Genomic DNA, 25,964 nt, shown 5'->3' with positions numbered 1-25,964 from the left:
CCACAAATGCAGATGCCTAGATACCAGCATAGGAAGATAAGGAATACCAGCAAGGAAAATTAGTCACTATCCATAAGTTGTCAGTTCTCTCCCTTTCCTAATACAACCTCTTTTGCATTAGATCTCTTCCATTTTTAATTTAGTTTAGTTTCTCAGGACATGTTTGAGGAGGAAAAGGAGGAAGAGGAGGAGGAGGAGAGGAGAAGAAGAAAGAGGAGGAGTAGAAAGAGTAGGAGTAGGAGCAGGATGAAGAGTAGTAGAAGAAGGAGAAGGAGAAGAAGAAGGAGAAGGAGGAAGAAGAAGAAGAAGAAGAAGAAGAAGAAGAAGAAGAAGAAGAAGAAGAAGAAGAAGAAGAAGAAGAAGAAGAGGAGGAGGAGGAGGAGGAGGAGGAGGAGGAGGAGGAGGAGGAGGAGGAGGAGGAGGAAGAAGAAGAAGAAGAAGAAGAAGAAGATCAATAAGCATAAAGGTCTAGAAAATATTTCAAATGAAATCATAAATAAAATCTTTCATAAAATAAAGAAGGTGCCTGTTAATGAACAAGAAGCATCAAAAATACAAAACAGATTGGGAAAACATACTTTTGCCACATAATAATCAAAACAGTAAACATATAAGTTAAAGAAATATAAACAAACAAACTACAGCAGAAATAAAATAACAAACTAAATGAATCAAAATCTGGTAATGGTTGAAATCAGAAATATTAGATACATATCCATCTTCATTTATTAAGGAATTCATTACTTATACAATGTTCTCCCTGCATGTATTCCTGTAGGCCAGAAGAAGGCACCACATCACATTACATATGGTTGTGAGCTAACATGTGGTTGCTAAGAATTGAACTCATTACCTGTGTAGGGACAGCCAGAGTTCTTAAGCTATGAGTCATCACTCCATCCCTAATCCTGCCTTCTTAATGTATATTATGAAAGAAAAAATTGTTTCAACACAGGTCAAAGAGTCATAGAAACCACCCATGCTTCTCCAAGAAAGCAACTGGTTTAGATGTTTTCAGCAGAATTACAATCAACCATGATGCTGAAGTTATTAAGAGGTCACGGCCTGAACTAGCATGAAAGAAGCACCACTAGAAACTTCACAGGAGTATACATCTGGATGATGCTTCTGATCCAACCTCATAGAGGACCCACCACTCCAGGTCCCATTGTTCAGCCGCATGTTCTTCCCATTGTGGGCAGGTATCCTATGCTCGACATGTCTTGATATCAGAGCTCCCTTTTGGTCCCCTCACAGCACACAACAGCAGAGTTCAGAGCAGGAAACAAAGAACCATTCAAGCCTGCACAGCAACAGGGAATACCCCAGAAGGAGAAGGAGAGGGTGAGGGCAAGTGTGAAGATCAATCAGCATAAATATCTAGAAAACATTTCCAAGAAAATAATAAATGAAAACTTTCCTAAATTAAAGAAGGTGCCTCTTAATGTAAATGAACCAGCCAAACTACCAAACAGATTGGGAAAGAGATCCTTTGCGAAATAATAATCAAAATACTAAATGTATTAGTTAAAGAAATATAAACAAAAAAACTACACCAGGAAAAAATAACAAATTAAACAAAGCAAAAACTAGTGATGTATGAAATCAAAATGATTAGATTCATATCCATCTTCTTTTTTTTTAAAGGATTTAATCCACTACTTATACAAATTCTCCCTGCAAGTTTCCTGCAGGCCAGAAAGGGCACCAGATCCCATTACATAGTTATGAGCCACAATGTGGTTGGTAAGAATTAAACTCATATCTTGTTTAGGAACAGCCAGAGCTCTTAACCTCTGAGCCATCTCTCCAGCCCTATTCCTGCCTTTTTAATATATATTATAAAATACAAAAAAGGTTAGGCCACAGGTGCTGCATAGTCACAGATACCGCCCATGCATCTACAAGAAAGCAACTGGTCCAGATGTTTTGGATAGAATTATAATTAGAAATGATATTTAAGTTATTATGAGGACATGGCCAGAACTAGCAAGTAAGAAGTACCACTAGAAATCTCACAGGAAGTAACATCTTACTGATAGTTCTGATCCAACCCCATAGAGGACACACAACCCCAGCACCCACTACCATCTGGCTAATGCTTCCCATCCATTCCCAGAGAGGACCAACCGCTCAGGCGCCCACTGCTCAGCTGCGTTTCCCTCTACATTGTGGGCAGATATTCTGTGCTTACCATGTCTTGATTTCAGAGATTCCTTGAGGTGCCCTCACAGCACCCAACAGAAGAGTTCAGAGCAGGACGCAGAGAACCATTGAAGCCTTCACAGCCACAATGAAAACACAGAAAAGCACCCGGAAGATCCCGCCTCTTTGTCTGCCTGGCAAGTCTGCCTGGCAGCTTTGATTGGCCAGCGATTCTTACCCCTCCTCAGGTTAAAGTGTGCTTCAGGTCTAAGCTCAACCTTCTCCTCCCCCCTCCCCAGATTTCAGGTGTGGTTTGCACTCTATTCGCAATTGAAAGAAGATTTCAAGAGGAATCCCACCACACCCGGTCCTGAGGGAGGACACACCATTCCAGCTCTGGCATGTCTGCTGCCAGTTCTTTCCCCCTGTAAATCAGGACCTTATGAGGTCCTCACTTCTGACCTTGCTTGAGATATTCTCAAAGCACTTGTCTTCTTCCCATAATCAAGATGAATAACTTACAAAGATTATTACCCAAGGTGAAAAGAACTTACCTGTATTACCCAGGAATGGATAACCAAATGCATGACACTGGCTATTAATATTAAAGATAGATATTCAATAACAAGAGTTTTAGACACGCAGTGGTGGTGCATGCCTGTAATCCTAGCACTTGGTTGGCAGGCAGGTGAATCTCTGAGTTTGAGGCCAGCCTGGTCTACAGAGTGATTTCCAGGATAGCCAGTGCAATACAGAGAAATCCTGTCCCAAAAAGAGAGAAAGAAAGAAAGAAAGAAAGAAAGAAAGAAAGAAAGAAAGAAAGAAAGAAAGAAAGAAAGAGAGAGAGAGAACGAAAGAGAGAGAGAGAGAGAGAGAAATCAACAAACAAAAACAAACCAAGAGTTTTGTTTGTTTTACCTTACTTAAAAACAAACACAAATGCATGGATTACTAAAATAGGCCATTTTATTACCTATGTATAGACTATTCACATAAGATCATGGTTTGTATTTAATATCATGTACATAATAGCAAATGGATTGCAACTAAATTAAACTTGCTAATATCGCCTTATTTCATTTTGATTCTTATGACATTAAAGTAAAATATTTATATGAACGTGTGCCCTACCTCCAGCCTTTTTGAGCAGGAGTTTCAAAATTCTGTGAGCCACTGTTACCCACCTAGAATGGAGTGCTCAGACCAGGGTGAAGCCCATTGTTTTCCAAGGACCCTAGCCTCCACCAGATGTCAGCCTCCTGCTGAGCAAGCACAACCGGTTCTGCAGACCAGTTTCCAGATTTTGGGGGAGGGGTCTTGCCCCTCCTATGTATATTTGGAGACCTTTATAAAACTTTGAGCCTTGAGCAGGAAGTCGTTTCTTGGTTCCATGTTTCTCCTCTCACCCTTTTCCCATACCCAGCTTTCCTTCCAGTTGCCCGGTAAACCATTTCATGTAGAGAGAGGCTACATGAAAGGATGAAAATATATTTATTCAATAAATCCAAACAGGTAAAATAAATATAAATTAATAACATGGGTTTGAATATTTCTTGGGAATATGTAATGTAAGGATATATTTTCAAATATTATTTTTTTATTTATTTATTTACTTACTTACTTACTTACTTACTTACTTACTTACTTATTTTTGGTTTTTTTCGAGACAGAGTTTCTCTATATAGTTGTGGCTGTCCTGGAACTCACTCTGTAGACCAGGCTGGCCTCAAACTCAGAAACTGGCCTGCCTCTGCCTCCCAGAGTGCTTGGATAACACCACTATCAGCTGGCATAATTTTAAATTTTATTGTCTACTTTTAAGTACAAGATATAAGTAAACACACATATATCCAAATGGCATCTCACTGATCCCTATCCAAATTCTAGCACATAACACAGTCTGTATCTCTTAAGGTTCTAAATTAATTTTAAAGGGATTTAAACTCCTAGACTAAGAGATATTATTCACATTGAATTTAGTCCTCATTCATACAAGAAAAATACATCTGTTCTTTCAATTATAATATATATATATATATATATATATATATGAATTATTATAGAGACAAAACATATTAATTTAAAAATATCTTTATCTTTTTTACCTGTTTTTTTTTTTTTTTTTTGCAGTGATCTCTAGGGATCTTCTCTGGGTTCTACTTTCTTGAGTTCTTTGTATATCTTAGATATTAGCCCTCTGTCGGATTTAGGGTTGGTGAAGATCCTTTCCCAATCTGTTGGTTGACATTTTGTCATTTTGACGGTGTCCTTTGCCTTACAGAAACTTTGTAGTTTTATGAGGTCCCATTTGTAAATTCTTGATCTTATCTTAATATTTTCAAATGCTAATATTCATTGAATGGAATTATCATTTTAAAAATATTTCATTTAAATTATTTATCCATTTCTAAGTACACAAAATTATATTATATACCACATACCCAAATTTTTATCCTTTGGGCTCTTTTTAATATGTACTTCTAGCATGTTGTTTCTATATCAATTTCCTAAAATCCTATCAGATTTCTCTTAACACTTCAGTCTTCGTTATTCTTTTACATCCTTTAAGTGATGTTTGAGCACAGAGATCTTCTCTCATTAAAGAATTTGTTCATTTGCCCCAACACAGTTAGCAGTTCATCTGCTATTATTACCTGTTACCTCTCATCAAGAGTAAACATACCAAACATGCTCTTTTGATGCAATTTGCATTTTCACTTGAGTGGTTGCCGCTAAGTTTTTCTATCTAAATCTGAAAAGTGTATTGACACAGTTCACTCATTTATAATTTTAAACCATATTTTTTCACCAATGAAAATTTCCACAGCTTTTCCAAGGAGGTGTGGAAAATACAGAAAACATCAGAAATGAATTTTCTACTAAACTAACATAGAAGAATAATAAGGTTAAGCAACCATCACTATCAAACTGTACAGTGTATTGTGGCTACCAATTGGAAAACATATTCTTCAAATCCCAAATACATGAAAATTGAAGAAGAGATGCGATGAGCATCAGAGACAGAAAAGCACAGAAAATCTTGGTTTATGAAAGAAGTACCAAGCACAATGATTAGCTAAAAGGTGAGTGATTTCAACACAACTTACCTCATTATCTCTAGGCACATATGGTAATATCTCATGCTTAGGATCTCAGACACTGAGGGTAGTTTCTTCTCAAAAAGTACATTTATTCTCCTAGTTTTCCTCTAATGCTATATTAATTAAATAGTTAATAGAAATATTGACCATCTATCTGATCCTGACAATAAGGAAAATCTGTATCTGGATATTTGTATGATTGGACCAAAATTTATTCTGATAACAGAATAGGAAGCCTTGCAGTCTTTTCCCACATTCAGTGTCAAATACAGAATTGCAGAAAGGGCTTACTTAATGCCTATTTTACAAAGCAAAATAGATGTATATTCACAAGTACATATGTAATATTATACATGTAATCAGGTATAGTAGACCAACACATACATCAATATTTCAATGAATGAATGTATGCCCAAATCTTGGAGCGCAAAACTAGAAAAAATTTTATGAAGGCATTTAGATGAATGTTAATATAGGAATTGTTTGCAGACAATTGAATATAGAATATGATGCAATATCGTCATATTGAACTCTTACTTATTGTGGGAATTGTCGAATTAAAGCAGATGAAAAGGCATCTTTCACCATATGACATCAACAAAGACTCAACAGAGAGAATACAGGCTCATTTTCCAGCATTATGAACTGGAGCCCAATGAATTAAAGCTAAATTAAAGTGTGACACATTTGACATTATTAAAATAATGATTGGTGTAACAATTTTCAGTGATTCCTAAACTTAGAGGGGGAGGAACAGGCCAGAAACCCACAGTTTGTTTACACAGTTAAATATTTCTAATTAGTGCCATTGATGCAGAAAATAAAGTTATTGGCTTACGTAAAATCAAAAATTTCTTTATAAGAATCGGCTTCAATTGGTCCCTTTTCTTTCCAAGGAAGTAAACCACAGTCACTTCGCAAATCTCCATCATTATCGTGATTATTCTTTATCCTCCAAAAGCAAATGGGTTCAGTCAAACAGCAAAAAATAAGCGAAAAATTCAGGAGCAAAAAGGAAATAGTGAAAACATAAAGATTCTTCATGTCTGCTAGGATCTAAGATGCAGTTGTGAAATCTGTTTCTATGCAAACATCGCACACACACACACACACACACACACACACACATATGTATTTACAACTTTGTGTCTGTTTAAAATCTACTGTTCTCTGGAAGTCCACTTAATTATATCCAAAATTTCCCTTCAATTCATCCTATGTCATTCTCCCTAGATACATTAAGAAAATTCTGGCATTAAGCTCTACATCTGATGTCCGAAAACTTTTGATCAAAACATTTCTGAAAACATGTTTTGGAGATCACGTTCTAGATCCTCAGGTGCCATGATGTTATTCATATTTCTGAAAACATGTTTTGGAGATAATTTTCTCCATCCTCAGGTGCCATGATTTCATTTGTATGCATGGCATAATTCCCATGGACCATCTGCTCCTGAGCAGCTTGGTCCAGAATATGTGTCAACACCCATATATTCGAACACAATGGATTTCAACATAACTTCCATAGCCAAGAGTTTAGAAAGTCATAAAAGTTCCATATCTTTCACACCTTGAGAAGAATCATGGGACATTATGTGTTCCACTGTCTAGTGTAGGGAAGTGCAGTCTCACCTGAAACACTGGGCCAGGAATTAAATGTGCTCTCTGTTGTTTATATACTATTGTATGCTGTTTGTGTTTACAAAATATCTTCAAACTTACTGTGATTCCTATTATCTGGAGAGCATATCATTATGCCAAATCTAAAACCGCCTGGATTATAAAAAAAATCAATGCCCATCCTGTCAATACCAGTACTTGTGCAGACATTCACTGAGTTATTATGCCGATCTCTTGGCTGATAAACATTTCCTGGCAGTCAGTGCCATTTGATGAACCATTTCTTTGTTGATGTTTGTTCACACCTCATTAAGAAGCTTGAGAACAATTTCATACATTTTTCTCAAAGAAATGAAAGAATTGACATGCCATTTCTGAGAGAGAATTGTATTGCTAATGTTAGTATATACCCTATATTTTTCATCCATGTCTAGTTGGTGTTTGTTTTGAAACAGTCCTGTATTGGATTGCATTGTAACAACACAGATGTATGTCTGTTATGCTAATTTATGTAACTTGATTTTATTACAATGAATGACACAGATGGAGCATTGAATTTGATTTATATTTTTTGAAGTACAGTATTCTAGGCCCATACTATACACACTGAGTTAAGTTGAATCTTTATCTCCATTTTTGAATTGTTACTATGTCACTGGCTTATAATAAAATCTTGCTGTGAAGTTTAGTGTACCATCTTAGTATGAATAAAATTTTGTTTCATACTTTGATTGAATTATGACTGTCAATTTGAATATTTTTTAATACTTTTGCAGACCTGCAGATTGTGAAAATTGTGAGACTTGATATTGTGATATCCTATACCTGTTGCATGTTGGTTCGTAATACCATGTCAAATGAATTGGGAATGTGTGCAGAGGCTAACTCCTCTCTGTGACTACCATGGAAATGGCATCCTGGGTTGTGGCAGTGTTTTGGAAGTAAATGGGTGCACATGAGCATTTGAATGTATCCATATCATACTCATTATAGCCAGGCTACAGGTCAAATTTAAAGGTTCTTCAATAAACTTGAATTTGCTTTTGCCAAGATTGAAAGATGAGACACCATCTTGTTTTCTACAGGGAACTCTCCCATATTCTTGAAAAACAAATAGTATTTCTTGATTTTTATTTCTTTCTGCCTTAAGCCCATGTTATTGACATGGTGGAAAGAAGGCACACTACACACTACTGTATCCTTCCTGATTATCAAGGGAGACTTTGTTTTGTTTTTTTTTTTCTTTTTCCTTTAAGATACACTTTTGCATTGCAATCTTATGATATAACCTACTGTGCTGTATGTGTATGTAAAACAAAATGTTCTTCTATGTCTCACATAATATTTCATAGCTTCTGTTCAGTTTATTATTCCTTTATTTCTTTTTGGAATCAGGTATCTGATTTCATGTTGTGCTATGTGGAACATGAGATAACCTCTATTCCATGTTCATTTCATAGAATAATCTTTGAAATATTGGTGTTGCATTTTTATTAAATGTTTGTATAATTTATTCATAAAACCTTCTTGTTCAGTTTATTTCCCATTAATACAATACTAATTTTTCATTCTTCTATCACTTGAAACAAGGTTTGATAAGGCACAGAAATATGATTTATTTAAAGTATTCAATAAGTTTTAAGTATCTGGACTCATCAGTATACATGGATGGAAAGAGTTCATCTTTACAAATGAGATATGCAATAGCAAATATCTTATTGATTAACCACAGATATTTGAAAGGCAAAGTGATGTCCATTAAACATAACTTCACTTTCTTCACTACAAAGAACATCTCAGTATAATATAATTACCATGATTTATGTACAAACTTCAACCTAATCTAATGAAACTAAATATAGCTTAATTATAAAAAGGATTTTAATACAATGCATCATAATTGGCATAAAATATTACTTCAGAACACTTAAAATACATAGCTGTGCAGGCTTGCTATGATGATTCTTCTAAGTTGTACCCTTATAACTTTTAAATCATAAAACTCATCTTATAATACAGTGTCCTTTATTTCATCACAAGCTTCATTGCCCCATATACTGAACCATACTAACATGGAATACCAAAGAAAAAGAATTTCAATATTCTATATAAATTCTATACCCCAAAGACTTTTAACGACTGAACTTAGGAAAGTAGGGTGTACCTTGCACATCTAACGGGCTACCTGTCTTCCATATCTACAAGCATAGGTCAGACATTTGGCTGAATATCCACACCATTTTGGAACCCCCCTCAGAGACCAGAACCTGTAGTATCTATGAAGCTCTTCGTGCGCTATGTTGACCTTACAGTCTGCACCTTAAAATGATATGATGGCAGATCAATATGTTTACCCCAGTCCCCAAATCCGACCTGGTTTTCGAGAGGTCTGCACTAATCAGAGCCACAGGGATGCATAATGGTTGCACTAAGCACAGCTACAGAAGGCCCAACCTAACCAGAGATATCAATGCCTGTCTCCAAAGTGGCCTGGTCCAGTCTGTGGGCCCAGGCAAGTTAACAACAAAATTACCAGGTGGTGAAAGAAAAATGCAAGAACAGAACCAACAGAACCCAATGTAATTTTGCATTATTAGAACCCAGTTCTCCACCCTGGATACCCAAGCACACATGAAGAACAAGATTCTAACCTAAAATATCACCTCATGAGGATGGCAAATGTCTTTAATGAGGATATAAACCATTCCTTTAATGAAATACAGAAACCCTCAGACAAAGAGGTAGAAGCTCTTAGAGAGGAAAAAATAAATCACTTGAAAAAATGGAAGAAAATGAAATTTAAAAGGTGATAAAATGGAACAAAAGAGACTAAGACTTAAAATCAGAAACAATAAAGACATCACACATCTCTTCTGCACCTTCATCAGCCTCAAGATGCACACAGGAAAGCTTTCCTTGCCCCACACATCTTCCCTGATCTCTGAACCCCCTGCACCAAGCCAAGTTTCACTCAGCAGCCTGATAGCCCAGGAAGATCTCCTTCTCCTGCCTTCTCTCCACACACCTTCATCTGAAACAAATAACTGGAGGTCTAATAAAAGACAAACTATGCATATCCATCAGATGACTGCTACACCAAGATCAACAAGGCACATGCCCTCTGAATACCAACTGCAAAAAGAACTTTTATGGACCCAAATTTACAGGATACCCTTTAAACAACACAATCAGCAAAAGAAATGTATACATAATACCTCCAAAGAAGACCTACACCGATTCAGCAAGCCAGGGATAGCCTAAAATATAGAAAAATGACTATAATCCAACTTTGTAAAGATGTTAGTGGACTTTACATAGAAAAAGTGTTAAAATTGAAGACTATCAAGGAAAATAATAAAGGTAAAATGGTAGACTTAGGACATATTTCTAAACTAAAAAATTTATTTTGTATTTTTACTATTTTAGCATAATTATTTTCCAACAAGTTCTTCAATTTTACATTTTTCTATATATATTTGTTCAACATTCTCAGAAATATTTTGCATGTAAAAATTCAGTTTTATTATAAAAAGTTTCTATTTCCTTTTTCATTATTTTAGAAATGATTTTTATGACTTCAAGCATATTTGTATTATTTTACATGAAAAGCTTCAATTTTAATATATATTCAGTTTTAAAACAAAAATTTTACAATTTCTCCAATTTTATCACAATTTTTCTATGTACTTGGTCAATTAGTAAAGAAATATTTTCTATGTTTACATTTTGCCATTATTATTTTCCATCAAATTCTTCAACTTTACATTATTTTTCTTTATCTTTCTTCATTTTTTTAGAAATATATTTTATGTAAAGCTTAAACTTTATCAGAAAATATTTCTATTTTCCACTTCAATTTCTTTAAAAATCTTTGAAATGTCTACCATTTTATCTGTATGGTTTTCCATGAAAAATCTTCCATTTTTAACATTTTTTTATATTTCTTCACTTTTATCAGAAATATTTTTCATCAAATCCTTCCACGTTTTTAGAGAATTTTCTATGTATTTGATCAATTAGTAAAGATACATTTTTACCTTTCCTATTTTACCATTATTATGCACCAAAAACCTCTTCAATTTTAACAATATTTCTATATATTTCGACACTCTTACCAATATTTTCCTTGAAAATCTTCAATTTTATCAGAATATATTTCTAATTTACTCATTGATTAGTGGAGAATTCCTTTCTAAGTCTACCCAGTTATCTGTATTATTTTGTATGGAAATCATCAGTTTGAACACTTTTTCTATATATTTGTTTTATTTTATCAGAAGGATTTTCCATCAAAATCTCCAATTTTATCAGAAATATTTTCTAAGATTACAGTTTTGCAACTATTCTTTTCCCTCAAATTCTTCAACTTTAATATATTTCTCTATATATTTCTCCAGTTCACGAACACCATGTAAATCTTCAAATTTATCATAAAATATTTCTATTTACCAATTCAATTAGTTTAGACATATTAATATGTCTATAACTTTATCTGTGTTATTTTTATTTAAGTATTCATTTTTAACACTTTTTTCTATACTTCAATTTTATTAGAAATATTTTCCATCAAAACCTTCCATTTATTAGAATATATTTTATGTGCTTGGTCAGCTAGTAAAGATATATTTTTATGTTTATTATTTTACCTGTATTATTTTCCAACAACTTCAATTTTATCTCTATTTCCTATATATTTCTTCTATTTTTAAGTGATATTTCCATTAAAACAATCAATATTAACACATTTTTGTATATTTCTTAATTTTTTCAGTAATATATTCAAATATATATCTTAAATTTTATCAGGAATGTTTCTACTTAACTCTTTAATTAGTTTAAAAATGTTTTCAATATCTATGATTTTATCTGTATTTTTCCATGAAAATCTTGACTTAAATGAATTTTTATCAAAAATATTGTCCATCAAAACTTTCAATTTTATCAGAAAATTATTCATTTTGCTTGGTCATTTAGTAAAGATAAATTAATATGTTTAGTTTTTATCATTATTATTGTCCAAAAATGTTATTATTTTAACACCATTTTCTATATATTTCTTCAATTTTATTAGTATATTCCATTAAAATCTCCAATTTTACCAAAACTTTTTTCTATGCACTTGCTCAATTAGTAAAGACATATCTTCTATGTTTACCATTTTACCATGATTATTTCCTACTAAATTATTCAACTTTACTACATTTGTCTACATATTACTTCAATTTCATCAGAAATATATTAGATGGAAATCTTCAATTTTATCAGAAAATATTTCTACATACCACATCATTAAGTTTAGAAATGTGTAATAATATGTCAACCGTTTTATCTGAATTATTTTCCATGACAATCTTTCTTTAATTTTAACATTTTCTTCTATACTTCTTTAATTTATCAGAAATATTTTCCATCAATAACTTCTATTCTTTTAGAAATTTTTTTCTTTGTGCTTGGTAAATTAGTAAGGATATATTTTTGTATGTTTCCTATTTCACCATTATCATTTTAAAAGAAATTCTTCAATTTATCACTGTTTCCTATGTATTTTTACATTTTTACCAAGCAATATTTCTACTGATCACTTCAATTATTTTTGAAATGCTTAATATGTCTAACATTTTATCTGTATTATTATCCATTAAAATCTTTTATTTACAACATTTTTAATATATTTCTTTAATTTTATCAGAAATATATTCTATGCAAATCTTCCATTTTATGAAAACAAAGTTTCTACTTATTGAAATAGTTTAGAAACATTTTCTGTCTACCATTTTATCTATATTATTTTCCATGAAAATCTTCAATTTAAATACAATTTTCTATAGTTCAATTTTAACAGAAATTTTTTCCATCAAAACCTTCAATATTATTAGATTTTTCTACTTGCTTTGTCAATTAGTTAAGATATATTTTATATGTTTACTATTTTACCATTATTGTTTTCCAAGAAATCCTTTAATTCTAACACTTTTCTATATATATTCTTCAATTTTATCAATGATATTTATTTTCCATAAATATCTTAAATAATATCAGAAAATCTTTCCTCTTACCACTTTAATTAGTTTATAAATGATTAATATATCAATCATTTTTTCTGTATTATTTTCCATGAAAATATTTAATCTTAACATTTTTCAAATTTGTCAAAAACAGTTTCCATCAAAATCTTTAATTTTATCTGAAAGCAATTATACTACAGTATTTAAATGATTTTGAAATGTTTTCTATGTTTATCATTTTATCTATATTATTTTCGAAGAAAATCTTCTATTTTAGCAAATTTATTTCTAGACTTCTTCAGATGGTGGACATCAAAGGAAGGAGAGGCCCCTGGTCCTAGAAAGGGTTGATGCTGCAGTAGGGGAATACCAAGACAGGGAAGCAGGAGAGGGTTGATTGGGGAACTGGGGGAGGGGAGATGGCTTATGGGATTTTTGGGGAGGGGGAAAGAGGAAAGGGGGATCATTTAAAATATAAATAAAGAACATACCTAATAAAAATTATATTAAAAAAATATTTTCACTCAACCTAATTATTAGAAATTTTTTCTATATGCTTGGCCAATTAGAAAATATATTTTGTATTTTTACTATTTTACAATTATTGTTTTCCAATAAATTCTACAATTTTAATTCTTGTTGCTATAAATTTCTCTAATTTTATCAATATTTTCCATGAAAATCTTCAATTTTCTCAGAAAATGATTTTATTTACCACTTTAATTAGTTTAGAAATTATTAATGTCTACCATACGAACTGTAAAATTTTCCTTGAAAATATTCAATCCTATCACTTTTTTGTTTATAATTTCTTCAAATTTATTGGAAATATTTCCCATAAAAATCTTCAATTATATAAAAAAATTCTACTTAACCCTTTAATTAATTTAGATTTTTGTCTTTTTAAAAAAGATTTATTTATTATTATATGAAAAGTACACTGTAGTTGACTTCAGACACTTCGGAAGAGGGAGTCAGATCTTGTTACAGATGGCGGTAAGCCACCATGTGGTTCCTGGGATTTGAACTCAAGACCTTTGGAAGAAAAGTCAGTATTCTTAACCGCTGAGCCATCTCACCAGCCCGATTATTTTTCTACCATTTTATCTATTTTACTTTCTATGAAAATCTATTTTAACACTTTTTTCTAGAGCTCTTTGATATTATCAGACATATTTTCCATCAAAACATCAAAGTTATCAGAATTTTTTCTACGCTTATTCATTTAGTAAAAGTAATTCTTCAATATTTGCTTTTTAGCTGTATTATTTTCTAACAAATTCTTCTATTTTAACACTTTCAATATATTTCTTCAATTTTGTCAAAAATATTTCCTCATAAATTTTCAATTTTATCAGAAAATGTTTCTACTTCCTTTTAAATTATTTTACAAATATTTTATGTTAACCATTTTATTGGTATTATTTCCCATGAAATTATTCCATTATTATATTTCTTCAATTTTATCAGAACTAGATTCCTTCAAAATCTATACTTTTAAAAGGAAATTTTCTATCTCCTTGGTCAATTACTAAAGATATATTTTCTATGTTTACTATTTTACTTTTATTATTTTCCAACAAATTCTTCAATTTTAACATGTTTTTCTTTATATTTCCTCAATTTGATCAAAAATGGTATCCATTTAAATCTTGAATTTTACCAGAAATAGTTTCTTCTTAGCACTTCAATAATTTTAGAATTATTTAATTTTCTCTACCATTTTTTTCTGTATTTTATTCCATGAAATCTTTAATTTTAACATTATTTCTATATATTTCTTCAATTTTATCAGATATATTTTCCATCAAAATCTTCAATTTCATTAAAATATGCTTCTATATGCTTCTATGTGCTTGGTCAATTAATTACAATATATTTTCTATGTTTTCTGTTTTAGCATTATTATTTACCAACAAATACTTCTATTTCAACATATTTTTCTTTACATTTCTTCAATATTTTCTGAAATATTTTACACATAAGTATTCGATTTAATCAGAAAATGTTTTTCTTATCTCTTTATTTACTTTGGAAACGTTTCCTATGTCTTTCATATTATCTGTATAATTTTCCAGGAAAATCCACAATTTTAGCACATTTTTCTATATATTTCTTCAATTTTATCAGAAATACTTTTGATGAAAATCTATAATTTTATCAAAAAATATTTCTACTTAACACTTCAATTAGTTTAGAAATGCTTAATATGTGTACCATTTTATCTATTATTTTCCATGAAAATATTCAATTTGAAAACATTTTTATACATATTTCTAAGACTAAGAGAGAGACAAGGGCTGTTTGGGGCATGTAGAATTTGACATTCATTTACAGATGTGGACACACATCTGGTGGGGAGTGTTTAGGGACATCTGTATCTCACAGTCTGACTGACAGAGGATGTAACACAGAGAATGTACCACACACTTTGTTTTCATCTCTCAGTCAGAGTGTCAGATCTGAGTCATCTTGTTTTCCTGAACCCTGTCCACTGGCATCATCTCCAAGCAGGACTGTCCTGAGAACGTCCCTCCCACCCTGAATCTCCACATGCTGAAGGTGTCCCTGGAACTGCCTTCTAACAAGTTCATGTGGCCAAAGCCTAGGAAGAAAGTGGACATCTCAAGTCTTCTGCTGCCAACTTGATGGGCTGATTCTTCTCTCCATCCTGTCCCAGTTCTCCACAGTTAACACATTTGGAAATAAAGCACAACACTTTCCCATGGTTCTGACACTGACAAATCTCAGTGGCTGATACCCCTGGCTTTTGAAATAGAGGTGATCAACATTTGTGTCCCAGGAGAGTCTCCCGGGATGGGCTCTTTAGCTTCTGTTCAGTAGAGGGAAAGCAGTAAGAGGAAGGCAAAGCCTGTTCCCTATGACATAAACAATCCCTTGTCTGAACATTCTACTGTATCCTGGAGAGCTCTGGACATCCCCTGTGATGTCACCAGTGATGTCATAACACCCAGTGCTCTTAGGGATTTCAATTAGTCCCTAGAGTGTTCACCCATATTTATGTCTTCAAGATGGTGGAGGAGTCTACTTGAGAGTGAGAATGGGAAAGTTAGAGAAATGAGAGGCCAAAGGAAGCTGGCTTTCCATCTCACTGCAAACCAACAAGGAAGATGCGGTCCTGGGAAAGGCACAGGGAGTCATGGAACAGTGATGTGAAAGTTCCTGGAGTAAGCATCTGTGAGCCTGGCTTCCCATTAGTGGGTGACAGGAAATGGTGCCACAGTGAATTTAATGAACGTTCCTGCTTATAGTAATTCCTGAAAGGTGATGATTCTAGCACATTAGTTTGTCCCTCCCCAAAGACTGAGCTAGCTAGTCCAAAGCTGCAAATTTTTATATTATTATGTTTTCCTTACTGGCTATTGGGGTGTAACCTGGGGGCAAAACGAGTCCATAGAGAGTCAGGGAGGAAATATTTCCCAATTTATATCAGTTCAATATTTTACCTCCAGTTTGTTTTTCTAGGTACGGTGACTATCAGACTCTAGTAACTCAGAGCAAAATATTTTGACACCTTACATTCTAAGATCTCCTCTGTCAACCTTATACATGAGAATAAAACCCTAAATTTCCTGAATCAGCAATTGTGTTTCAGATATATCTTTAATACAGCCAAACTACTGTCAGAACCAGAAACTGGATACATTTTCCAGATCTAGATTGTTTTAGACTTCCAGTTATATACTAACAAAGGAATTAGCAACTTAGATATTCACAGAACTCAAGTGATAATCAAAGAATTAGTTACCCAGATTCAGACAGACTGGTGTCAGCAATGAACATTTGTGCTGCCCTTTGCTGGATCTCACTGTCAGCTATTTCTGCAGGTAATTTTCCTCTGAGATAAATGCCCTTCAGTACTCTTCTGCTTTAGAAATATCTGGTTTACTTTCTGCCCTAATAATATGTTTACTAAAGGCATTTATGTGAAATTTTCAATTGACAGTAACAATTAGGGGAAAGTAAGTTCCAACAAGCAATAAACACAAATTTATGGCTTACTAAAATATGCCCTTTTATTACTTATTTATAGGCTATAAACATGAGATCATGGTTTGTATTTAATGTAATGTACATAATATCAAATGGATTACAAATAAATTAAACTTGCTAATGTAGCCCTATTTCATTTTGTTCCTTATGACATTAAACTTAAAAGTTTATTCGAAAAGATGAAAATATATTTAATCAATAAATCCACATAGGTAAAATAAGTATAAAATAATAATATGGGTTTGAATCTTTCTTTGAAAGAGGTAACATAAGATTATGTTAAAAATTTAATGTCTACTTTTAAGGACATGATATATGTAAATATACAATTCTGGTCCACATGGTATCTCATTGATTCCTATCCAAATTCTAGTACATAACACAGTCTCTATCCCTCAAGGTTCTAAATTAATTTTAAAGAGTATATAACTCCTAGACCAGGAGAAGTTATTCATATTGGACATAGACCTCACCTATACAAGAAAAACATTTCTGTTTTTTAAATTATGATATATTCATATTTGAATTTTTATACAGACAAAAACATGTTAATTTAAAAATATCTTTATCTTTTAAAGTGATTCAATGTTCTCTTTTTGTTAAACTTCCTAGAAAGAATCTGATTCCTAAGACTGACAGTGAATCAGGCAGTCAATGTGTGGGACAAGAGACCTTGTGGGTCTCCAGACTGGTGCTGTAAAATCATGGATAACATGAATCTACTGTCACCTAATTTTATGTGAGTGTGGTACCAGGTCTTCGCCTACAGAAGCTAAACTACCCGCTTTTCCATTCTTCATTAAAATGCCAAAGATTTTCAGGCCTGACTCCATTTTTGAGAACCACACATAATTTTGAACTCAGGAAAACTCACAGGCTGATACTTAGCACTAGTTTTCAAGTTCCCCGCAGTAAATCCTGCACCTAAATCTAGTCTGTAGTTTAATCATCAACAAGACCAGAGTTTCCAAGTTACACCTTTTACAGAATCTGTTCCTGTTTTTAGCCCTCAACAGAATGCTACTGGCTGTCGGGGCTACTTGGTATACTGGCTGGGGTAACATATCCAAGTGAGTAGTGTGCTGTCAACAAGACCAGTGTCTCAGGGTATTCCCCCCAACAAACCTGCATGCCCAGGTTACAGGCCCATCCATTGCCTAATGGCCATCAGTGCATATGGGTGCAGAAGTCAAGTTTATGATATGACCTCCAGTACCAGGCAATTATGTTAAAAGTCGCAGTAGCTTTCCAATTAGATGTTTGCACATGTACTCCCTGCTTGATGCTTACCATAAAGCCTTGTCCCTATAAACAATAGGAGCTCCCGCACCATCAAAACCATTAGGTGTAATGGTGGTACACTGGGGAATCAGGCCTGAGCTTGCTATAATAGAATAAAGACCCTGCTTTGATTTGAATCAGATTGGCTCATGGGTGTGTTTTCTTGGGGCTATCTAACATTCCCCTGGCTCAACATGCTCAATTTCCACTAACATGGAATAGCAGGCCAAGACCTGTTTGTAAAATGGAAAATAGTGGGATTGAGGTGATGACAGTAGAGCATTTATTGGTCCAAATTTCAAAACCTATTGTTCACAATAAGGGCCTGCCAAAGGCTCCAAACAACACTCCTATCTGACTATAAAACTGGTAGAGCAGCTGGCACAGCACCCTGGTTCTTTTACAGAACCTGTGCCTGTTTTTAGCCCTCAACAGAATGCTAGTGGCTTTCGGGGCTACTTGGTATACTGGCTGGGGTAACAATACCAAGTGATAAGTGTGCTGTCTCCAGGGTTCTGATATGCACATTAACTGTTGTGCTTCTTTCTTTGTGGTGGGAGTGTCCATGTGCAATGTCTTTAACCTTGGAATTAATGTCCCTGAATACTCTACACCACTAGATTCCTAAGCATTTTACAGAATTAGAAGACCACTAAATTTTAGTTGGATTTATTTTCAGTCCTCTGATGCTCTTATGCATTAAAAATGAGTCCAAATTAATAGACACCTTATGCCCTGTAGATAATTTCTCCATAATGTGCACTATAGATCATTAATATCTTATTTATTGGAAGACACAGATGCTAAAGATCCCTTCTACCTTAGTTATGATATAGGAATGTAAACATAATACATCCTCAAGGCAAAAGTGTAATGGTATACTACTGTTAATGGCAAATAAAAAACATTGCTTCTGGTGATGTTAATGGAGAGATATAGTGGCAAAAAGGCATTTACTAGATTAGTAACTGCACATCATGTGCCAACAAATGTGTTCATCTTCTGAAGAAAGGATGGCACTAAGTCACCTTTTTACCTAGCTGCCTCCTCTCTTCACTGTTCATCTTACTGCTGACATCTAGGCTGGAAACTGCTCTACAGGTTTCTGATTTCTTTCTCATATTCAGATGCTTTTGTTCCAGCTCTCAGTCTCTGCTTTCACCTTACTAAGCTTTTATTGCTATAAGCAAAGTCAGTGTCTTGTTCTGAAGCAGGGTTTGCTGCTTCTTAATGAAAAAAAAACCTCATACTGGTCATTATGTGATTTATCTTTAACATTGCAGATTTTCATGGACTTCCCCAACTAGAGACCTTCCAGATTCATGAGTGACCTCTGCATCTGGACACAAATGTGTACTTAATAACTAATTTTTAAATCCATAGGAATGAGAATGAAATTATAACACATTATAAGCCACACCTGTTGTGTAGACTATATGTCACAGCTTGTGCTTTTGATTAAAATGCACAAGGAATCTATGTTTGATGCAGAAAATGATTAAATACAGATGAAAAAGAGAAAACCCAAAAGGTAAAGTAAACTTAAATTCCCCCATTGAAATTTATTTGAATATTCTATTATTGATTCCACTTGTTTTCCCAATACTGTTATACAAATATAAAATATATATATATATAAGGTACAAAGGGATATGTGCGAATGTATGTATTCATGTGACATTTTTTCTATCCAGACTTGATGAAAATATTTGAGGTGGAAGTGAGACATGTTTTTTTTTCTATATTCTTTGTTTACATTCCAAAAGCTTTACCCTTTTCCCAGTCCCCCCATATGTCCCATAAGTCCACTTCCCTCCATCCATTCTCCTATCATTCCCCATCCCTTTTCTCTGTCCTGGTACTCCCCAATAATACTGGATCAAGCCTTTCCAGGATTAGGGCCCTCTTCTTCCTTCATCATGGGAATCATTTGATATGCTATTTGTATCTTCAGTATTCAGAGCTTCAGGGCTAATTAATATCCACTTATCAATGATTGCATTCCATGTGTTTTCTTTTGTGATTGTGTTACCTCTCTTAGGATGATATTTTCCAGTTCCAACCATTTGCCTAAAAAATTCATGAATTCATTGTTTTTAATTGCTGCATAGTACTCCATTGTTTATATATACCACATTTTCTATATCCATTCCTCCACTGAGGGATATCTGGGTTCTTTCCAGCTTCTGGCTATTATAAAAAGGCTGCTATGAATATAGTGGAGCATGTTTCCTTATTGCATGCTGGGGAATCCTTTGGGTATATGCCCAGGAGAGGTATAGCAGGGTCCTCCGGAAGTGTCATGTCCAGTTTCCTTAGGAACCACCAGACTGATTTCCATAGTGGTTGTACCATCTTATAATCCCACCAAGAGTGAAGGAGTGTTCCTCTTTCTCCACATCCTCGCCAACACCTGCTGTCTCCTGAGATTTTAACCTTAGCCATTCTGACTGGCGTGAGGTGAAATCTCAGGGTTGTTTTGATTTGCATTTCCCTAATGACTAATGATGTTGATCATTTCTTAAGGTGCTTCTTGGTTATCCAAATTTCTTCAGGTGAAAATTCTTTGTTTAGTTCTGTACTCCAGTTTTTAATAAGGTTATTTGATTCCCTGGGGACTATCTTCTTGAGTTCTTTGTATATATTGGATATTAGCCCTCTATCAGATGTAGGGTTGGTGAAGATCTTTTCCAAATCTGTTGGTTGCCATTTTGTCCTTTTGACAGTGTCCTTTGCCTTACAGAAACGTTGTAATTTTATGAGATCCCATTTGTCAATTATTGATCTTAGAGCATAAGTTATTGGTGTTCTGTTCAGGAACATTTCCCCTGTGCCCATGTCCTCAAGGGTCTTCCCCAGTTTCTTTTCTATTAGTTTCAGTGAGTCTGGATTTATATGGAGGTCCTTGATCCACTTGGAGTTGAGCTTAGTACAAGGAGATAAGAATGGAACAAGTCGCATTCTCCTGCATGCTGACCTCCAGTTTAGCCAGCACCATTTGTTGAAAAGGCTTTCTTTTTTTCCCACTGGATGTTTTCGGCTCCTTTGTCGAAGATCAACTGGCCATAGATGTGTGGGTTCATTTCTGGGTCTTCAATTCTATTCCATTGGTCCACTTGCCTGTCCCTGTGCCAATACCATGCAGTTTTTAACACTTTTGCTCTATAGTATTGCTTGAGGTCTGGGATACTAATTCCCCCAGAAGTTCTTTTACTGTTGAGAATAATTTTAGCTATTCTTGGATTTTTGTTATTCCAGATAAATTTGAGAATTGCTTTTTCTAACTCTGAAGAACTGAGTTAGGCTTTTAATGGGGATTGAATTGAATCTGTATATTGCTTTTGGCAAGATGGCCATTTTAACTATATTAATCCTGCCAATCCACGAGCATGGAAGATTTTTCCATTTTCTGAGTTCTTTGATTTTCTTCTTCAGAGACCTCAAGTTAAGTCGTATAGATCTTTCACTTGTTTGGTTAGAGTCACACCAAGATACTTTATATTATTTGTGGTTATTGTGAAGGGTGTCATTTCCCTAACTTCTTTCTCAGCCTGCTTATCCTTTGAGTATAGGAAGGCAACTGATTTGCTTGAGTTGATTTTATAACCAGTCACTTTGCTGAAGTTGTTTATCAGCTGTAATAGTTTTCTGGTGGAGTTTTTTGGGTCACTTAAATATATTATCATGTCATCTGCATATAGTGATAATTTTACTTCTTCCTTTCCAATTTGTATCCCTTTGTCCTCCTTATGTTGTCTAATTGCTCTAGCTAGAACTTCAAGTACTATATTGAAAAGATATGGAGAAAGAGGGCAGCCTTGTCTAGTCCCTGATTTTAGTGGGATTGCTTCAACTTTCTCTCCATTTAGTTTGATATTGGCTACAAGTTTGCTGTATATGCTTTAACTATGTTCAGGTATGGGCTTGAATTCCTGATCTTTCCAAGACTTTTAGCATGTAAGGATGCTGAATTTTGTCAAATGCCTTTTCAGCATCTAATGAAATGATCATATGTTTTTTTTCTTTGAGTTTGTTTATGTAGTGGATTGTATTTATGGATTTCCGTATATTGAATCATCTCTGCATCCCTGGGATGAAGCCCACTTGGTCATGGTGGATGATCATTTTGATGTGTTCTTGGATTCGGTTGGCAAGAATTTTATTGAGTATTTTTGCATCAATATTCATAAGTGAAATTGGCCTGAAGTTCTCTTTCTTTGTTGGATCTTTGTATGCTTTTGGTATCAGTGTAATTATGGCTTTGTAGAACGAGTTTGGTAGTGTTCCTTCTGTTTCCATTTTGTGAACAGTTTGAAGAGTACTGGTGTTAGGTTTTCTTTGAAGGTCTGACAGAATTCTGCACTGAAGCCATCTGGTCCCGTGCTTTTTTTTTTTTTTTTTTTTTTTTTTTTTTTTTTTTTTTTTTTTTGGTTGGAAGACTTTCTATGACCCCTTTTATTTCTGTAGCGGTTATGGGAATATTTAGATGATCTATTTGATCCTGATTTAATTTGGTGTTTGGAATCCTCCAGATTCTCCTGTTGTGCTGAGTACAGGGGTTAGTAGTAAGATCTGATGATATTTTGAATTTCCTCAGTTTCTGTTGTTATATCTCCCATTTCATTTCTAATTTTGTTAATCTGGATACTGTCTCTGTGCCCTTTGGTTAGTCTAGCGAAGGATTTATCTATCTTGTTGATTTTCTCAAAGAACAAGCTCCTGGTTTTGTTGATTCTTTGTTTGGTTCTCTTAGTTTCTACATGATTGATTTCAGCCCTGAGTTTTATGATTTACTGCTTTCTACTCCTCCTGGGTGAATTCGCTTCATTTTGCTCCAGGGCTTTCAGGTGTGTCATTAAGCTGCTAGTGTATGCTCTCTCCATTTTCTTTTTGGAGGCACTTAGGGCTATGGGTTTTCCTCTTAGTAATGCTTTCGTTGTGTCCCATAGATTTGGGTATGTTGTGTCTTCATTTTCATTAAATTCTAAAAAGTCTTTGATTTCTTTCTTTATTTGTTCCTTGACCAAGGTATCATTGAGTAGAGTATAGTTCAGTTTCCATGTGTATGTGGGCTTTCTGTTGTTTTTGTTGGTATTGAAAACCACTTTTACTTCATAGTGACCTGATAGGAGGCATGGAATTGTTTTTATCTTCTTATATTTGTTGAGGTCTGTCTTGTGACCAATTATATGGTCGATTTTGGAGAAGGTACCATGAGGTGCTGAGAAAAAGGCATATTCTTTTGCTTTAAGTGAAATGTTATATATATATATATATATATATATATATATATATATATATATATATATATATATATTAAATCTAATTGGTCCAAAGCTTCAATTAGTATCACTGTGTCCCTGTTTAGTTTCTGTTTTCCTGATCTGTCCATTGAGGAAAGTGCAGTGTTGAAGTCACCCACAATTATTTTGTTAGGTGCAATGGGTGCTTTGAGCTTTAGTAAAGTTTCATTTATGAATGACGGTGCCTTTGAATTTGGAGCATAGATGGTCAGGATTGAGAGTTCTTGGTGTGTTTTTCCCTTCACCAGCAAGAAGTGTCCCTCAGTGTCTCTTTTGATGACTTTAGGTTGAAAGTCAATTTTATCTGATATTAGAATGGCTACTCTGGCATGTTTCCTGAGACCATTTGCTTGTAAAATTGTCTTCCAGCCTTTTGCTCTAAGGTAGTTTTTGTCTTTGACACTGAGGTGTGTTTCCTGTACGCAGCAAAATGTAGGATCCTGTTTACATATCCAGTCCATTATTCTATGTCTTTTATTGGGGCATTGAGTCCATTGATGTTAAGAGATATTAAGGAATAGTGATTATTACTTCCTCTCATTTTTCATGTAATCTTTTATATCTGATTGGTTATCTTCTTTTGGGTTTGATGAAAGAAGTTTACTATCTTGCTTTTTCCAGGTTGAAGTTTCCCTCCTTGTATTGGTGTTTTCCTCCTATTATCCTTTGTAGGGCTAGGTTTGTTGTAAGATATTGGGTAAACTTGGTTTTGTCATGGAATATCTTCATTTCTCCATCTATGGTGATTGAGAGTTTTGCTGGGTATAGTAGTTTTTGCTGGCATTTGTGTTCTCTTAGAGTCTGCATGAGATTTACCCAGGATCTTCTAGCTTTCATAGTCTTTGGTGAGAAGTCTGGTGTGATTCTGATTGGTCTTCATTTATATGCTACTTGGCCTCTTTCTCTTACCGCCTTTAATATTCTGTCTTTGTTTAGTATATTTGGGGTTTTGATTATTATGTGACGGGAGGTATTTCTGTTCTGCTCCAGTCTATTTGGAGTTCTGTAGGCTTCTTTTATATTCATGGGCTTCTCTCTCTTTAGATTATGGAAGTTTTCTTTCATAATTTTATTGAAGATATTTGCTGGACCTTTAAATTGTAAATCTTCACTCTCATCTCTGCCTATAATACATAGGTTTGGTCTTCTCATTGTGTCCTGGATTTCCTGTATATTTTCGGTTACAAGCTTTTTGCATTTTGCATTTTCTTTGACCACGGTTTTTATGTTATCTTCGGCATCTGAGATTCTTTCTTCTATCTTTTGTATTCTGTTGTTCATATTTGCATCTATGGCCCCTGATTTCTTCCCAAGGTTTTCTATCTCCAAAGTTGTCTCCCTTTGTGATTTCTTAGTTGTTTCTACTTCTATTTTTAGATCCTGGATGTTTTTGCTCCATTTCTTCACTTGCTTGTTTGTGTTTTCCTGTAATTCTTTAAGAATTTTTGTGCTTCCTCTTTCATGACTTCTACCTGTTGATCAAAGCTCTCCTGTATTTCTTTAAGTGATTTTTGCATTTCCTCCTTATTGGTTACTATCTTTTTACCCATATTCTCCTGAATTTCTTTAAGTGATTTTTGTGTTTCCCTTATAAGGGCTTCTAGCTTTTGATCATTTTCTCCTGAATTTCTTTTAGAGATTTATTTTATCTTTCATGTGTTCTTGTAACAGCATCGTGACGAGTGATTTTAAATCCAAATCTTGTTTTTCTGGTGTGTTGAGGTATCCAGGACTTGCTGTTAATGGAGAATTGGGATCAGATGCTTCCATATTGCCTTGATTTCTGTTAGTAACGTTCTTATATTTGCCTTTTACCATCTAAATCTCACTGGTGTTAGTTGGTCTTGTTGTCAATGCAGGACTCACCTGTGCAAGCTGCTGCCTTGCAGCTGGCCTCAGGATGAACTTCTGGCCCTCTGCACTGCTTGGAGATGGGGCATGTGGCCCAGGCTGCTCCCGATCCAGAGGTGGTGACCAGAATGCTCCCGCCAGAAGCCTGGCCTCTGGACTGGATCCTCCGATCTGCCGGGTCAGACAGACTCACCAGTGTAAGCTGTCTCCCTGCAGCTGGCCTCTGGGTACACCGTTGGCCCTCTGCACTGTCTGAAGAAGGGGCATGTGGTCCAGGCTGCTCCCAATCCAGAGGTGGCATCCAGAAGGCTCCCTCCAGGGGCCTCCAGACCAGATCCTCTGCTCTGCCGGGTCAGACAGACTCACCAGTGCAAGCTACCTCCCTGCGGCCAGCCTCCGGATGCACCCCTGGCCCTCTGCACTGCTTGGGCACAGGGCGCATGGCCCAGGCTGCTACCGATCCAGAGGTGGCAACCAGAAGGCTCCCTGAGACATGGTTTAATTTAGCTTAGGCTAGTCTCAAATTCATAAGATAGCTGAACTTGGTCTTGGACTTATGATCTTCCTGCTTTGTCTGTTGACTTCTGAAGTTTTAGGCATGGACCACCACAGGGAACATCAGGTGACTTCCACACCTAATTATG

General features: G+C 34.6%; 1 protein-coding gene across 1 annotated transcript in view; it reads right to left on the bottom strand.

The window, feature by feature from the left end:
* LOC127671957 (zinc finger protein 431-like) overlaps positions 1-2,204 on the bottom strand; it is a gene marked incomplete at its 3' end in the record, with an annotated part of 189,829 nt that extends 187,625 nt beyond the window's left edge. Inside the window, exon 1 of the mRNA XM_052167096.1 lies at positions 2,195-2,204. Coding sequence (XP_052023056.1) covers positions 2,195-2,197 — 3 coding nt within the window. The remainder of the gene's footprint in view (positions 1-2,194) is intronic.
* Positions 2,205-25,964: the final 23,760 nt, after the last annotated feature.

This window comes from Apodemus sylvaticus, chromosome 21 (assembly GCF_947179515.1).
Source record: "Apodemus sylvaticus chromosome 21, mApoSyl1.1, whole genome shotgun sequence".
NCBI lineage: Eukaryota > Metazoa > Chordata > Mammalia > Rodentia > Muridae > Apodemus > Apodemus sylvaticus.
This window is presented reverse-complemented; position numbering and strand designations above follow the sequence as displayed.